Source organism: Notothenia coriiceps, unplaced genomic scaffold (genome assembly GCF_000735185.1).
Source record: "Notothenia coriiceps isolate Sejong01 unplaced genomic scaffold, NC01 NC01_scaffold00000235, whole genome shotgun sequence".
Lineage (NCBI taxonomy): Eukaryota > Metazoa > Chordata > Actinopteri > Perciformes > Nototheniidae > Notothenia > Notothenia coriiceps.
Genome location: NW_011332936.1, coordinates 29,240 through 46,090, shown reverse-complemented (window position 1 = coordinate 46,090; position 16,851 = coordinate 29,240). Strand labels below are relative to the sequence as shown.

At 39.9% G+C, this 16,851-nt stretch overlaps 1 protein-coding gene across 1 annotated transcript in view; it reads right to left on the bottom strand.

Annotated features, from left to right (window-relative positions):
• Positions 1–1,061: 1,061 nt before the first annotated feature.
• LOC104949694 (uncharacterized protein KIAA1109-like) overlaps positions 1,062–16,851 on the bottom strand; it is a gene marked incomplete at both ends in the record, with an annotated part of 45,025 nt that continues 29,235 nt past the window's right edge. The window contains 11 exons of the mRNA XM_010776129.1: positions 1,062–1,230; positions 1,558–1,746; positions 2,502–2,599; positions 3,645–3,750; positions 4,180–4,424; positions 5,131–5,366; positions 7,189–7,395; positions 8,539–8,589; positions 10,594–10,687; positions 11,452–11,715; positions 15,530–15,728. Coding sequence (XP_010774431.1) covers positions 1,062–1,230; positions 1,558–1,746; positions 2,502–2,599; positions 3,645–3,750; positions 4,180–4,424; positions 5,131–5,366; positions 7,189–7,395; positions 8,539–8,589; positions 10,594–10,687; positions 11,452–11,715; positions 15,530–15,728 — 1,858 coding nt within the window. The remainder of the gene's footprint in view (positions 1,231–1,557; positions 1,747–2,501; positions 2,600–3,644; positions 3,751–4,179; positions 4,425–5,130; positions 5,367–7,188; positions 7,396–8,538; positions 8,590–10,593; positions 10,688–11,451; positions 11,716–15,529; positions 15,729–16,851) is intronic.

Below are 16,851 nucleotides of genomic sequence, written 5' to 3'. Positions count from 1 at the left end.
TTGTTATTACAAGATCGCAAGGACACTGGTAGCGATCGGAAAATTGAGTGTTGTTCAGTTTGTGTGTTGTGGAACATGCGTGTCCGTGCATGAAAATATACCACACACCCAATTACAATTGCATGTTCAATTCCCTACCCTGGAAGTTAATACAGTTGTTAAAGTTGGAACAGCCTGTGGACAGCCGTTCTTCCTTGCATGTCAGTCGCCGACACCTTCTTACAGAGGACAGGCACATCTAGCTGCAGCACGACCCGTATATTTCCGCACGCCTTGTTCTCAAGACATCTTTTTTTCATTTTCAACATGGTGGATAAATCCTTATATGCTCCCGGCAACACACTGAACGTCAACTTTGCCTCCTTATTACACTCACCCCTACTTTAGTGGGAACAATGAGTCTGCGTCTTTGATGCACACAGGAATAAACGCAGATCATACTCTGGCTGCAGCCTTTACCGGTACTTGCTTTTGATCAAAGTCAATGCGGAAAACCTGCACTCACACAGGTAGGTGGAAGGGAATGAGCACTTTTCCAGCCTTTTTGGCGAGGTGGGGGAACTCGGTCCCCACAGACAGCCACAAGTGGGCAAGTGTCACTTTACTCGTCTTTTTCTCGTTCTTTTGTGTCTCACGCTGCGCCTCCCCTGAAGCTCTCTGGCGCCCCCCAGGGGAGGCGCGCCTCACACTTTGAAAACCGCTGCTATAGGGTATTTACGCACCTTCAATGAACATCGACTAGATACTACACTTGGTAATACTAAGTGTCTGACAACTTAATGGAAAGGATTCTACTCAGAAATATAATGTTTTCTTTCAACTTGTCACTTGATTCGTAGTTCGTTTGTTATTGTGTCTTACTATGCTTAAAGAGGCCCTCTTATGTTTTTTTTAATTAACATTTCCTGTAGTGTGTTCTATAGGTTTTTGTGCATGTAAATGGTCTGCAAAGGCCAAAATCCCAAAGTTCCCTCCAGAGGGAGCCGGGCCAGATAACCAATCAGAGCAAACAGGGCTCTGGTTTCAGACAGAGGGTGATATAGAGAAAAAGTGAAACTAACCTCTGTCAAACGCCACTGGCTGGGCGAAAACGATGGGCCTGTTGAGCGTGATGAGCACGGCCTCCTTGTCCGAGGAGCCGCTGATCTCCTCCTGCAGAGCGTTCCGCAGACCGATTCGCGTTCGGAAGTACGCCACCTGGTGGAAGTCTGAGCCAGCTTCCTCATACACCTGTGAAGTGAAGAGAGGAAGTGCGTCACGCTGAGAACTATGACAGTATAATCAAGCCCAAGAGGATCATCTCCACATATTAACACCATGTTGGGATTTTGTATTTTAAAGAATTGCCAAAACAGATTTGTTTGGTTGAGTTCCTCTTAAAAAACTCATACCATGATCATTTTAATATAGTTCAGTGATAATGTGAATAATAAATAGGTTTTTTTCACCAAATCGTACCTAATGTTTGAACTGTTCTGTAAACGCTAATGTAAGATGGGAACTCCGTACACAATCAACATACACATTTTACTTCACTAACAAGAGACTGATCTGTACCTGGTGCTTGACTATCTGTCCCAGAGCCAGGTGGAGATCCACTTGGCACTTCCCGAACAGCTTCAGGTAGCTGCTGCTGCCCCCGGGCTGAGCCTTGCACTGGATCCTGTTGGACAGCTCTAGCTCGATGAGGCCGGTCTCAAAGCGCACAGCACGCATGGAAGGAGTGGTGGCTGTCATCTGGATCCCCTGGGAGCGAGAACATAGCATTCAGAAAACACATCAAAACTTAACTTAAAGTGGACCTATCATGCTATATTTGAATAATATAGTGTGGGACCATACCTATATAAGGCATATTTATACTTTTTATTTTTCAAAATACCAAACAGATCATGCATTTTAGCCATTCCTCATTTCGCTCAATTTAACACCGTCTTTTCATGGGCTGATTCTGTGAGAACAGCACCATCTACAGGCCTGGCATATGTACTACAGCATCTCCAGCGCTTTCGAAAGGCAATGTCCGTGGCTGTCTCCTCCTGATTGGTGGAGTTGGCCCAATAGCCGTAGCGCCACTTCTGTGACGTCACAGAAGTGTTCAAATCTGTATCAGTCTGTATCAGATCCGTTGCAGCCCCCTTTTAAGAGAGATTTGGGTATGGAGGAAAATAGAGAGGGTTGTGTTTTCTGACACTTGGTGAGTTCCCTGGAACACCGGGGACACATATTCATGTATAAAAGACGTACAAAAGTGCATTTTGCATGATAGGTCACCTTTAAAAGTTTCAATAATACTAAAATCTCTAGAGAGAAACCCTTTTTTTGTAAATGTAGGAACTTAAAAGGTTTGGATCCAAAATGTGAATGTGAATTATCTACGATGTTTGCTTTTAAAACTTTAACTAATGTTAACTGTTGTTCTCAGAAGTACAAGCTTGCTCTGGGCTGAAGGTTTGAGGTGTCTTTGATTTTAAAGTTGAAAGACAGAGAACAAGAGATACCTTGAACATGAGGCTGAGAGAATAAAGCAGGATTTTTGGCTTGTCTGCGTCTGCGGAGGTGTCGGGCTCGTTCCACAGCGGGATGGGCTGTTCTCCTCCTGTACGCATAGAGAGAAAACAAGTCAGCCTCACAGGTCCACACACTGCTGTGAACAGGCTAGGGGAGTAACTGATTACATGTAATGGGGTGATGTATCTAGAGGCAAAAAAAAGATAGCTGTATTCCCTTAGTGTTGCTTAAAAAAGATGTTATTAGATATTGTTACATTTAAAACGAAATGGGGATAAGTAGCAGGATAACATAAATCAATATATTACGATCACAAGATTACACCTCACAACACTTGACAAGTTTTTTATTTTTTTTGTTGAGAGGACATACTATGCTCAGTTTCAGGTTTACATTTGTATTTGTAGCCTCTGCAGTGAAATATTCAGATGCTTTAATGTTCAAAAAGGTTGTTATTTCTCATCCTGCCTGTAGCACCTCTTTTCACCCTCTGTCTGAAACCAGAGCCCAGTCTGCTCTGATTGGTTAGCTGGTTGGCTCTGTTGTGATTGGTTAACTGCTTAGAGATGTCCCGCCCCTTAGCCTATTACGATTACAATGTGTTGGAGCAATAGCCAATAGAAACGTGTAATGTCACTATGTATGTGTGTGTGTGGGAGGGAACACAGGGATTTTAGCCTTTGCACAAAACCTAATTAACGCACCCTCCCAGGTTGTGAAGAGCTCCATAATGTGTGATAAAGGGGGATTATGTTGTCTGAGTACCTGTGTATGTGGCCTGAATGGCTACCACACACCGTTTTCATTATACTTTCCCGTAAAAAGGCTTAGTTTTCTCTCCTGGGCAATTACATCGATGAAGCTTAGCGAGATAAACAAATTAATATCAATACCGTTGTGGGAAGACTGAATGCCTTGGGCATTGTGTGGTGAGGAAAGCAATATTTCCCATCGACTTATATAGCAGCTGTAGGCTACACAATATTGTCAGGAACAATCGGATGTTTAGGATTAGATTAACTTTATTGATCTTAAGAGGAAAACTGGGCCATTCCAGCAGCAAATAAATGGATGCAGTTTGGTACAGGTTTCACTTTTTGTCTGTTAAGATAAGTGTGTTGTTCAGACAGTACCTGAGACCTTCTGAATGACCTCGTTGACCTCCTTCATGAAGACCTTCTGCAGGAACACCAGGTGGTTGAGCAGGTCTGTGGTCAGGTTGTGCTCGAATGATCCGATCTGCAAATCAAAGAAGAGAAGTTCAAATCAGCTGCTTTGTTAATCCATCTAACAGCCTTTTACAGAAGAAATATGCCTGTAAGCAAAGTCAGTTGAAAGGGGCAAGAGACACGTTTCTCCCTGCCAACAAAAAAAAAAGTATATAAACAAAATAAATTATAATAAGAATGGGCAAAATATATAAAAATAAACATAATACGTTGTAAAAAAAAAATGAATTTAAACATAAGATAAGTTAAAATGTGCATGAAGTAATTTATTCATATGTAATAACAGTAATGACTGCTGCAGAGTGTCCCAGAACAAAAGGCGGTCAAACCTTCAGCACTAAAGACAACGGTCAGACTTTTGTTGCCTAGCAGAAGAGGGGCTCAGTTAGCTTCTCCTAAGTCTCCTGGCATTCCACTGTGAAGCCTCTCTCCTTCTTACCTCGGCTACACAGCGCAGGTAGTTGCCCTGCAGGTAGTTCCCTTGCTTTGCTGGGAAGTCGTCGGGGGCCCAGCCCTGGTCCGAGTGGCTCTCGTGGTCCTCCATGATGTACTCCCCTGACATGGTGACCGGAGGCAGGGTGAGGCTGGCTGAGGGAGGCATGGTGGACATGTCCACCGGGGACACTTTGGACTGGAAGCAAAGCTTGTGGTTCGGCAACTCGAAGGTGAAGCTGGTTTGTGCCCCTAAAACAAGAAAGCAGAATTAGTAAAGGGAATATTGACTCTTCTGCCATTGCTATAGAGCGGTGGAGTCCTAACATCCGGAAACTAGTTAGCTTTGTACCGCTTCTGGTTCTCTCATCTCAAAGTCAACCTTTTTTTTAACGTGTTGGTTTGACGTTTAGACGGAAAAAATAAAGTAAGTGGTTAAAACAAGATGAAGAGATTTACCTTGTTAAAAATCTGTTAGTAAATACCTAAACTGGTGAATGTCCGAAGCCTCTTTGTGTCATAAAAACTGCGGTTTCTACCAAAAACGATGAGACTGAGACTACTGAGGCTACTTGACATCATTACGCAGAACAGGATTCAGCCTATATGACCATGATGTAGTTTGTTTGTAGCCTAACGTTAGCTTTTTAATTCTGGTTATTCCATTTACGCTTCAAAAATCATACAAGTGCTGTTAATCTGTTGAAATTGTTCTGCAAATCCTCCGGGGTGGGCTTACAAAAATACGTCAAAACACTCGTCTATTCTCTAAAAGTGGCTGCCCTCCCAGAAACCACCACTGTTCGCCATACCCTATTTCTCATTCTGGGTATTATATGCCTCAAAGTCAATTTTTAACAATAATGGGGACAACATTTAATGTGTGATGGTATGTGAAATCTGTCTTTTCTTTACGTCATTGTGGGAATCAATGTGAGGGATCCTCTCACACACTCACCCGTCATGCCATGGCTCTTCATGCGGCCCATCTTGTACTCGGCTTTCAGTGAGGGCAGCAGGGCGGCCCCGATGGTGATGCCGTCCATCATAGCGCTGAACTTGAGCACGATGGGCTTCTTCTCCAGGCCTTCGGGGAGCTGAGGGAACTCGTTAGCTTCCACGGGGGTCTGATTGATGCTGGATGCTTTTTCAGAGGGTTGCGGAATGGGGGTGTCTTCCCTATTAGGAGGTTGACTGTGAGGGGGGGAAAAACACATTATTTAAAAGGGTTGACTTTGAAAATATGGAGGTGGTGCTCTATCAAGCAACTGTTGCTATGTTATTTTCTGGGCAGGATTTGCTATTGCGTCAGTAACAAACTGAATACTATAGCATTGATGTAGTTACTTGTGCATCGGTGTATGGGTTTGTGTGTGTGTGTGTGTGTGTGTGTGTGTGTGTGTGTGTGTGTGTGTGTGTGTGGTTGTGTGTTTTTTTATTATCACTGGTTCATCTTCCTGTGAACATCAAATGATAGCAAAAGTTGTTTAATATCCTAAGCATACCTACAACTCTATAAATATATTAACATAATTCACACTATTACCATGGAAACAGACCACATGCAGGCTTTGAAAGCAGTTAACTGGCAACACTGTGAATGTGCTGCAGGAACCCGTTACTTATGGAGATGAAAGACTTCTTATGAGGTTGTTATGAAGTGTACATCACACACTAATGGCAGTAGTGTGTCGCATGATGGATGCATGCAGGGATTTGAATATAGTTACAGGTCAAATATTTAAGAGTCCGCTTTTAATTGCTTTGAACCCTTTTACATCTCCCTTTAAAAAGTATATCACATATCCTTATAGGGGGAAATCTGCCATTATAAATTATTTTAATTTCCATTTTGACTAACGGCATGTTATGTTCTGTATAATAAACATAAGAGGGATTTTTTCACAATCAACAACATAAGTTTGGATGAATTTTGTCAAATATATAATACAGCAGAAATGAACTTAGTAGACTACAGGGACATGTATAGAGTGGTGCAGGAATGAGTCCTCAAACCCAGAAATGATAAAATTTGACAACTTCTGGTTTGCTCGTCTCCAAGCCAACCGCTTTATATGATTATGTTTATATATGCCTGAAATAAGGTCTGTGGGCAACCTAGGATGAAGAGATATTAACGTTTTAATCTATGACATAAACAAAATACCCCCACACAATGTCTGAAGTGTCTATTTGTCATAAAAATAGCGTTTGCAAACAAGTCACTAAATGAGACTTCTAAACGCCATTACGCTGAACATTAGCCGCCTTAAGCTTGGTGGTGGTGATGCGTAGTCATGCAACCTTGATGTAGTTTGTTTATATCTTATCGTAAGCTTTTTGCTTCTGGTAATTGCATTTACGCTTCAAAAAATCCCAAAGGTAGTGCTAATTTGTGGATGGATGAATGTGAGGGATTATCCTGATGATGAAAACATATAAGTATCATGAATGTGCATTTGCCATAGATCTTATTGTCTGCAATATTCCAAAATCCAATGGAAAATCCCTTTGCTTTTTGTAGAGGGAGCCCTAGAAATTCTACCTTGAGGGCTGGACCACTCTATCTGGGCTGGACCACTCTATCTGGGCTGGACCACTCTATCTGCCCCTTAGGGCAAACTGGGCCAATCTGGTGGAAAAAGGAACACCCTCCAATTTGAACCAGAGTTCTAGATTGAAAGCCTGGGTATAATAAAATGCATGATTTCATGCTGCTATGGCCATGGGATCAAGTTGTGTGGTTTTGATGTGTCTAAGTTACTGGGGACATTTTTATCGCTAAATGTCTGAGATTATGGTTACCCACTATATTATAGACTATTTTATAGAGGTTGGACTTTCAAAATGTAATAAAACTAAACAAAAGGAAACCTGACATCCTTGTAAAAACAAATGTCATGTTCAAAGCCATAGGGTAAGGGCTAGCCATAAACCTGTCTACTGTACCTAGTGAGGCCCAAGGCTTACTAGCTTTTAATGAGACGTTAAAGACAGATATAAAAAGAGGACGTACGCATTGGATGGCTGGCGGATGAGGTCAGAAATCTGTTTGGAGAGCTGGTGGGAGCTGCGAACCATCATGCTGTGCAGCGTGGCCGGGTGCTGGGGGATGTTGATGATGATGGCCCCCACTTTGAAGACGGCTGCGTTGTTGGTTCTCAGTCCTCGCTGGGCGCTGTACAGGGCCTGGGACTTGGCGATGTTGCATTTGACCACGGTTCTGAAAAAATTGAATTAATTTCATAGAGGTGAAATAAAAAACCTTCGGCAGGTGAAGTTGACATATGAATGGATTCAGTGGAATTATTGAGAAGACATCAAACAGTAAGACACCATGCAGATTCAGGACAGCATTCGCTTTCCTGGGCATTCGCAATCAGAACGGTGACACATGTTCCACTATGAATGAAGGTAATGAATGGTACACGTTCGATACGGCCAAAATGCAAAGCAATACTGAAATATACTAATAACACTAGTATAATATTCAGAAATATCAGAATGCTTGAAAGATTTTTCAGTATTTTGGCAGAAATACTACCCATATTTCATTATGTTTTCCTATTTCAATAACCCCCAAAAAATGTTACATATGTTTTTGTAAATTAAAATGTGAAAACATTGCATATTCCACACATATATAAAAGAAATTATATGACTAAAGTATCATTTGTTTATATATGTTTTGGTTTCTAGTACAGTTGGTGGAACGTTGCTATATACACACACACAGTTATATAGAAGAGAATAAAGGCTACATGTAAAACAAGTATCACCGTAAGTTCTGACCAAAAGTGTTTTTTTAGGTTGGATACAAAAGTAAGAATTCTGAAAAAAGTTTGAAGTTCTTAGAATAAAATCTGGAAAAAAAGTCAGAATTTGGAATTTAAATCAGAGTTCTGAGAAAAAAGTCAGAATTCTAAGGAAAAGGTCAATTCTGAGATTAAAGTCAGAGTTCTGAGAATAAAACCAGAACTCGTTGACAATTTTAGAATAAAGTAAGAATTCTGAGATTGAAGTATGAATTCTGAGAGAAAAGTTGAAATTCTGAAGAAAAAAGTAAATTACGAGATTAAAGTCCAGAATTCTGAAATTGAAGTCAGAATTCTAACTCATCATTTTGACAATTCTGACTTTAATCTCAGAACCCAAAAAAAGAAATCACTTTTGATCGGAACTCAATACATGTTTTTCATGTGGCCCTAATTGACTTCCGTAGAGTTACTAAGGGGAGTCGTGAGAAAATGTTCAGTGCAAATACACACGGATGAAGGGGACTAAGACAAATATAGGATGTAAAATCAGGGCAGCTGTGTTTCCATTGACTAATGGATGTGAGCCCTGAATGGTAGCAATAACATACAGAAACTCTTGTTTAGCTGTGCTGGTGGGAGATGTTGGGAAATCCTCCAGTCTATGCAAGTAGTTTGAAGAAAAAGAAAAGTAAAAACAAAAAGGAGAAGAAAAGCAGAAGAAAGTTTGAAACAGTTCAGAGACACCATCAACTGAAAAAAAAGTTTTATTCAAGCCATTTCAAAAGGAAAATGTGGTTTGCTCTATCTCATCATGTCATAATTGTGACTTCATCTTGTAATAATAACTTTCAATCACAACATTTGAGCGACTTTTTATATCCATTTTGACTATTTATCTCATCATTGAGACATAATCTCATATTTCTGACTTTTTATCTCATTATTTTGGACTCATCTCATAAAAACTCTTAAATGTCATATTCTCAAGTTATTCCGTCAAAATGACGTTTTATTTTATAATCAGGACGTAATCTCAATTAGATTTGTATCTTCTAATTCAGACTTTTTATCTAACAATTACTACTTTGTATCGCTTAAATATAACTTTTTATCTCCTAGTTGGATCTTTCTATCTGACACGATCTGATAGTTATGACTTAGTAATTAACTTATTAGGCTGTTGATTGATAAAGAACTTACATTCTAACCACAATAAAATGAGCCCTCAAGGATAACCACAGTTACATTTTTTTGCCAGAAAACTGCATCTGGATTTTGAAGAAAAAGTCTGCCATCATTGCAGATACAATTCTTTAACAGGGACCCGACAGACTTTATTGGAGACTGTTGTTGAATATTGACTTACTATGTCTTAGTCATTCATTTACGTTGATCATTCTTATATACATCTGAATGTGGGACAGTTTAACACATCAGTAGCAACTACAAAGCACCAAGTAAAAAATGTAAAGACACAAGTGCAGTTGAGAGCACACAGTATGAAAATAGGATTAAGTGTTAGTTTTATATTCACAGTGTCTGTTAAATAGAAGATGAAAAAAAGCTTCTTATTGAAGCAGCAGTAGAAACTGAATCATAGCAGCGTGGAGATGCATCAGTCTGTCTCCGTGCATGACTACAAGGCTTATAACTTCATTAGGGTGCTTATGTTTTGAGGAAATTGCTCGCTGTGAAAACAAAAACTACTCTTAACATTTCCCAGCTGCGAAGGACTCTGTAATTGGCTCACGCAGAGCGGCAACGCTTGTGGAAAACACTGCATCCGCTCTTTAGATGACACTTACTAAGGAAGTCGACAATAAAGCATCTATGTGCGAGTTCTGTTGCTGTGTTCTTATATAAGTTGAGATATTCTTCTTTGACAACACTCACTATTTAGATACCTCTTGTTTGGGTATCTTAAATAAGGCAATACATGTTTCAATAATACTTTTGAGCTGAGAAGTTCAAAATCCTTCCCGCAGGTAAATCCAATAGTTGATGTATCTTTGAAACATAGTAAAAAAAAAAAAAACTGATTTCAAACTTCAGAAAGCAAGGTTTTGGAGGAATACACTGTTAAAAATGATCGGTAAACTTTCTTCTCAAAGCAGTTCTTCCAAGATGAGACAACAGTTGGTGGTGCAGGAATGAGTCTTAAAACTTGGAAATGAGTTAGAATTTCATCACTTTTGGTTCCTTTGTCTTGAAGTTGACATGTTTCTGAACGTGTTATTGGTTAGAAGCCTGAAAAAAGGTTTGTGGTTTACACAAGCTGAAGATATTCTCAATTTGTTTTCTACAACATGAAAACGTCAGTAATTACCCCACTCGTGAATGTCTGAAGCTTCTACGCGTCTTGAAACGGTTGTTGCTAACAAGTGGCTTAACGAGACTACTAAACCTCATCACGCTAAACATTAGCCGCCTTTAGCTTAGCGGTAGTGACGTGAAGGCATGCGATTGTGATGTAGTTAGTTATAGAATTAGGTTAGCTTTCTACTTTGATTTATGGTTAAAAGATATGTTATTGTGAATATTTTCCTGCTGAACAAAATGTGTAAGTATCATAATTGTTTGCCAGAGATTTGTTTCCTGAAATATTCTGAAAAGCCATCGCTGCACCACTCTTAAAACAGACGTTAAAGAGAAATTGTACGTACTGGATGTCGGGGGTTATGCCCTCCAGGAGAACAATGTTTACCCCCCCAATGTGAGCAGAGGCACACGTCTCTGTCATCTTCTGGTGCAGGATATCTGTGGACAAAAAAATGAAAAGAAAGATTACATCAAACAGATTTCACTTTGAATCAGAATTGCTATCTGCCAGACAGAAATGAAATGATTTTTTTTGCCGATTGCTTTAGAATGTATATCTTAAAACTCCTGAAAAGAAGAATATATGATAAAAACAATTCAAGGCCAAAGTCTACAGATGTTGTTTATTAAAATGGAATTCATCCAAAAGACTCATTTTCGAATTATTCAAAAGCTTCATCGTCATACAGTACGCAACAAGGCTACAGCTTGACATTGGCCATGAACATCTTAAGTCCCAGGATCCTCCAACAATAACTTTAACATTCAAACAAAGAAGGCATTAAAGGGAGGGAAATAATACTGAATTATAAATAATTGTGCAAGTAAGGAGAAGAGTTAGGTATATTAACTCTGTTAGAATAAACTGTGATGTGATCCAACAAATGAATGGACATTATGGTTACGGTCGAATTGTCAGCATTCTGAGAAAAGCTCAGAATTCAGAAAAAATAAATTAAAAAAATCACAGTAAAAGTTTCTCTGACTTTAATCTCAGAATTCTTACTTTTTCTCAGAACTCTTCTGTACGTTACCAATATCAAAGTATTTGGTCCAAAATATCATGATATTTGATATAATCCATATTTCCCATCACTACTTAAGACTACAAAAAAAACACAGGGCTTTTTTCTTTACACACCAGGGAATTGAAGGTAAGTACAACTATTTCCGATGAGCACCCACACATATCTCCGCCTCACCTTTCATCTTCTCCTTCAGTGTGAAGCTTCCGTGGATCTTCTTGAGCTCCGCCTCCATGGTGAGCCCTCCGATGTCGGCCTCCAGGTGTGTGCGGTTCACCATGCCGATGCCGAACACGATGAGCGTGACGTGCTGCGGCTCGGAGCTCACCAGGCTGCGCCGCCGCCCCCCTGAGCCCGGGGGCTTGTTGGGGGTGGAGTTGTCCTGCTGCTCGTTCTCAAAGATCACTTTACAGAACGGCTCAGAGGGCCGGCGGCCACCTTCTGCAAGCATAAGAAGTTTGGTAAATACACATGAAGAAGAGATTTAAAAGAATAACTCAGTTCAGGATCAAGTGCTTGTTGTTGTAATACTTATTTTGGCCACAAGGGGTAAAAGTGCACTATTTATATAAAGCATTTTTTATTTTCCCTTAAAGTCGATTCATCCCTTCCGTTTAGTTTTTACACTTCATCCCGTCACCTCTGTTTGCCACAAAATAAGTACTATTGTTTATAAGAGTAATCTTCTTAAAATGTATTATTCGTTCTCTTGATACAAAAACTATCTGCTAACATGAGGCTATTTTGGACCTGTGACAATTACTGTACTGTAGTTTAAAACATAACTGAGCAAGGTTTAGTCCCACAGGAACTCATTCTGTCATCGTATCAACGTGTCCCACTACTACAGGCTTCTCTCATAGTTAATGAAGCCCTCAGGGAGTTGTTGCATCTACAGCAGCAAAAGGTATTATCAGGAAACATTGACTGAAGGTAAGTCAGGGTATATGCAGAAATCCTGGGGTCAAATTTAATACCTTTTAAGACCTTTTTTAAGACCCTTTCCATACATTTTAAGACCTTATCGCAACTTTGAGTTCTAACCGGTTACATTGGCGACACACTTTACCTCCCATTTACTATATTGATTGTAAGATAGCAAAACTAAACAGAGTGCAGACAGACTACTGAAGCCTCCTTTCCACATGAACTTCAACCTCTGACCTGTGAAGGTCAGGTTTAATGCAGTATGCTGCTTTGTTGCTTCTGTACTCTGTGCTCTTTCATTCCAGTAAAACTCCTCAGAAACCATTAGAAACCAGTATTTGACCAATAAACGAAACAATTGACAAAACTTTGAACTATGAATTATATTAAACTTTGGTGAGCTTCAGCGGGGTAATGCCATAGGAGCTCCCTCACAAATACCCAGGGATTAAATTGGGCTGGGGCTTTCAGGGGTTAAGCCCTGGCACATAGAACGATGCTATGACGTCATCACCCTCACACATTTGTCATATGTTTACAAAAAACGATATATATGTTAAGATTTTGCTCGTTCTTAATATAGACTATATTTAGGGTCTATATGTGTTGACTTTACTTTAAAATAGCAGATCTCTGTGACCGGATATAGTTTGGCTTAGACCCCGGCCCCACGAGGACGCATACGGTAAAACGCATACGCAAACGCAAAAAAGTCTTCCGTTCACACGCATTTGATTCATTAATGTGTCCGTTCACACTAGACCGCTGGAAATGCTGGAAACGCTGTAGTACATATGCCAGGCCTGTAAGTGGCGCTGCTGCCGCACAAAATACACCAAAAGCAGCGAAGAAGACTCCGGAGCATGGTTGCCATGGTTGCCCTTCTGTTTATTCTCCGCGGTGGACGGCGTGTTCTCCTGCTGTATATCTCTCAGGTAGTCCACCAGCAGATGAAAAACACCCACCTCTCCGCCTCTTCCAAGGAACGAGGGAACCGTGCGACAGTTTCCGTTAAAAAAAAAATTCCGCCGGTCAACATGTCCGTTAAAGTTTAAATCTTCCGTACAAAATTAGAAAAGTGCCGATCAGAGGTCTTCTTTGTTATTTATTGAGCTTTAAAACAAATTGATGACGACTCTGTTCTCTGTATAATAATGTTTAATAAACGGTGCCTGCATCTCTTTTCCTCCCCCTCTTCTGACAGCCCAGCAGCAGCAGGAGACGTTGGGAGAGGGAGGCGGGCTATTTCATCGTAATCAGAAAATGATCATATAAGGGCTTACACACGGAGCCGTTGGACCCCCAGAGCGTTGCGTATGCCGGTCTACCCACCTTGGGACCCCCCCACCCCACAGAGCGGAGCAAGGCAACGAAACTTAAAATAAGAAGCAGCATTTTACGGCGCGCTATGGGGGCCGCCTTGAGGGGGTTTCCCGACATGTCGTTTCAGTAAATTAAAGGGTGTTTCATGTTGTCGTTGCTGTGGGACTTCTTAATACCTTGGAAAATGCCGTTTAATACTTTTTAATACTTTTTAAAAGCCTTAATTTTCGCTAAATTGATTTATCAACTTTTAATACTTTTTAAGACCCCGCGGACACCCTGTAAGTACAACTATTTCCGATGAGCTCCCACACAGATCTCCGCCTCACCAAAAAAAAAAAAAAATAGAGCTAAAAGGAAGTAGAGAACCACATATGTATTATTCATATACATTACTGTGGTAAAAGACAACTTTTTAACTTCTCCTGTCCCTTGTGTTTCAAGTGTTCACTGTAGAAGTTGTCGCAAAGACTAACATTAAGGTTTCTGTTTTTCTCAGCGTCTACTATCGGCGACAGATATTGTCAGGTCAGGGAAAAGGTAAGGAATATATTTAGATACGTATATTATCCAACCATCCATGCATCCATCATCTGCCGCTCATCCGCTAAGTCAGTGCTTCTCAAAGTGTGGTCCGCGGACCACTGGTGGTCCGTGAGCGCCCCCTAGTGGTCCGTGAGTATTAATAGAAATAGGGGGGGGGGCTCGTAATAAATACATTTAAGTTTTCCGCACTCTCGCGGGAATATCTCCGCAATGGAGCGAGGTTAAGTTTCACTTTCGATTGCATGATATAGCCCAGCGCAACACCTTCATCACACATGTTGCCACTTGTTTGTACCATTTTCAGGCGATTTTTAATCTCTTCTAGAAAAACGATGTGTTTTTTGATATTTGTGGAGTTAGGTGGTCTGCGAGTGTTTTTGTATTGGTTAAGTGGTCCTTGGTATGAAAAAGCTTGAGAAACACTGCGCTAAGTGTATGTATGTAAACATCAGCTGAATGACATATAATGGCATATATTGTTTGTAGTGGTAGATGCTTTGGAGAAGAGTTTAAAACACTCCACAGCATTGCATTTTGTTTTTCATGGCGTTGTGCCATAATAGAGCCTTCATTATCCCAGGCTATGGTACCTAGTGGCACACAGATTTGAAGAGTGAAAGTGAAGCTTACTGGGAACTTACTGTGTCTTTTTACTACATTACGCTATGCAATCAACATATACTTGATCAATTATAAAGGTTAAGTATTAGTATTTCAGTATTAGTTAGAAAAATGTAATGTAGACTCTATGATTCAGCTTTAAAAATGTTGTTTTTCACCCAACAAAATAATGCTATTCATCATCTGTGGACTATTTTCATCCACACAGCATGAAATGGGACAAAATAGGTTGTGAGGAATCAGATCATATTAGATTGTCAATGTAGTTATTTGAAATATCCTTAACTCTGTACTATATATATATATTATTATTATTATTTTGTAATGTCATCTCCTTCATGTGTCTCCTGCCTGTATTTAATAGAAATAAATCAGTTTTTTGCCATTTAAACTAAGAGCACATTATTATTATTATCATTATTATTATGATTATCGTTACCATTATTAATGGAACATAGAGTATTAAAAGCATTATTGCATGCAACATACGAGCAACTGAGAACTGACTTTTGTGTAGGTAGCATGCGTACAATGACACATGAAATGTATGAGTATAAAGACGAATGCATAGTATTTCTAGAGTAGGGTCAATAAAGTGGTCGTAAAACAGTAAAAAGGCGTACTTCAGGTTGGAGAGGAGGAAAGGAGGAAGAGGGAGGAGAAAATAAAGATTTGAAAGCAATAGAAGGAAGAAGAGAAATCACAAAGAACAACAACAATTTGTTCAAAACATAAGGAGATAAATTAAGCTATAAACTGTAGTTGTGCCCAGTGAAGCAGAATGGAAATACATAGAGGGACACCAGGAAGAGGATGAGTGGCCAGGGCCGACTCCCACCTGACAGACAGTTCTCTGGGGAGCTCTTCTCCAGGATGCCGGTGGGGTCGGAGATGAGGGAGTAGAAGTTGAGCAGCTTGTACATGTTCTGCCAACACTCTGCCGACGGCTCGCTCTGCTCCGACACCGTGATGGAGTCCGAGTCGTCCATCTGGATGGCCATGTGGTCGGCCACGTCACGAGAGCCCTTCCTCGACACCTGAACACAACACTCCACGTTACGAACAAGTAGAAATGTCACAGCTGTTTTCCAGGAGCCACTTACTGCCAGACAAGCTGATAAATATTGACATACACATCTTTATTAGCTTGTCACTGAATTTGACTTGAGTGGAAATCACAGAATAGTCCTCCATCTGCCTTATGGTATTTTGATTTTTCCTTGAGAAGATAACATTTTGTGGCTCTGTGGAATGCGTCTATAAAAATGTCAGCGCTTGATAGTTCATTTAGACAGCTTTTAAAATCTCCCCTGAATAGCAGAGGATAATATTTATTTAATTAGTATTTCATACACTATTATAAACTGTTACTTAAGGTTGTTTATTTATTTGTTTAGTTATGTAATCATTAATCCGTCTTATTTTCCTGTATGGGCTCATTTGTCAGTTTTAAATGTGAAATATTAATAACCTTTAAAATCTCCCTCCCCCCGTCCCCCAAATAACAGACGACTATTATTTACTGATATAGTATTTGTATCGATTCTCATAAACGTACTTAAGTTTATAGATTTTGAATACCTTTTATTTATTCATACATTTTTTCACCTATCTATTTGTAATGGTTTTTATTGTGATAGATAATATGAATAGCCTTTAAAACTCCCTGCCGAATAGCAGAGGACTTTTTATTTATTTATTTATTTATTAAATAAATAAATTCAGGGACTGGTCAGCTTTCTGTCACCAGAGTCAGAACTAAACATAGAGAAGCAGCATTCAGTTATTATGCTCAAACTATCTGGAACAAACTCCCAGAAACATGCAGGTCCGCTGCAACTCTGACTACTTTTAAATCCAGGCTGAAGACTTTTATTTTTGCCGCTGCTTTTAATTGAGCTATTCATATCTTAAACTGCACTGTAACTTTTATTCACGTATTTTTTTCTTTTAATGTTTCTTTTAATATCTTGGCTTTTTAATGACTGTTTTTAAATGCCATTTTGCCGCTGGTTTTAATTGATATATTTAGGCTTATTAGGGGGGGTTAAAGTCCCCTACGTGTATTAGGGTTAAAGTCCCCCCGTAGGTAGTTAAAAGTCATTATTGGGGTTAAATTCCCCTACGTCTGCTGTTTTGGTTTCAAGACCCTGGTTCGCG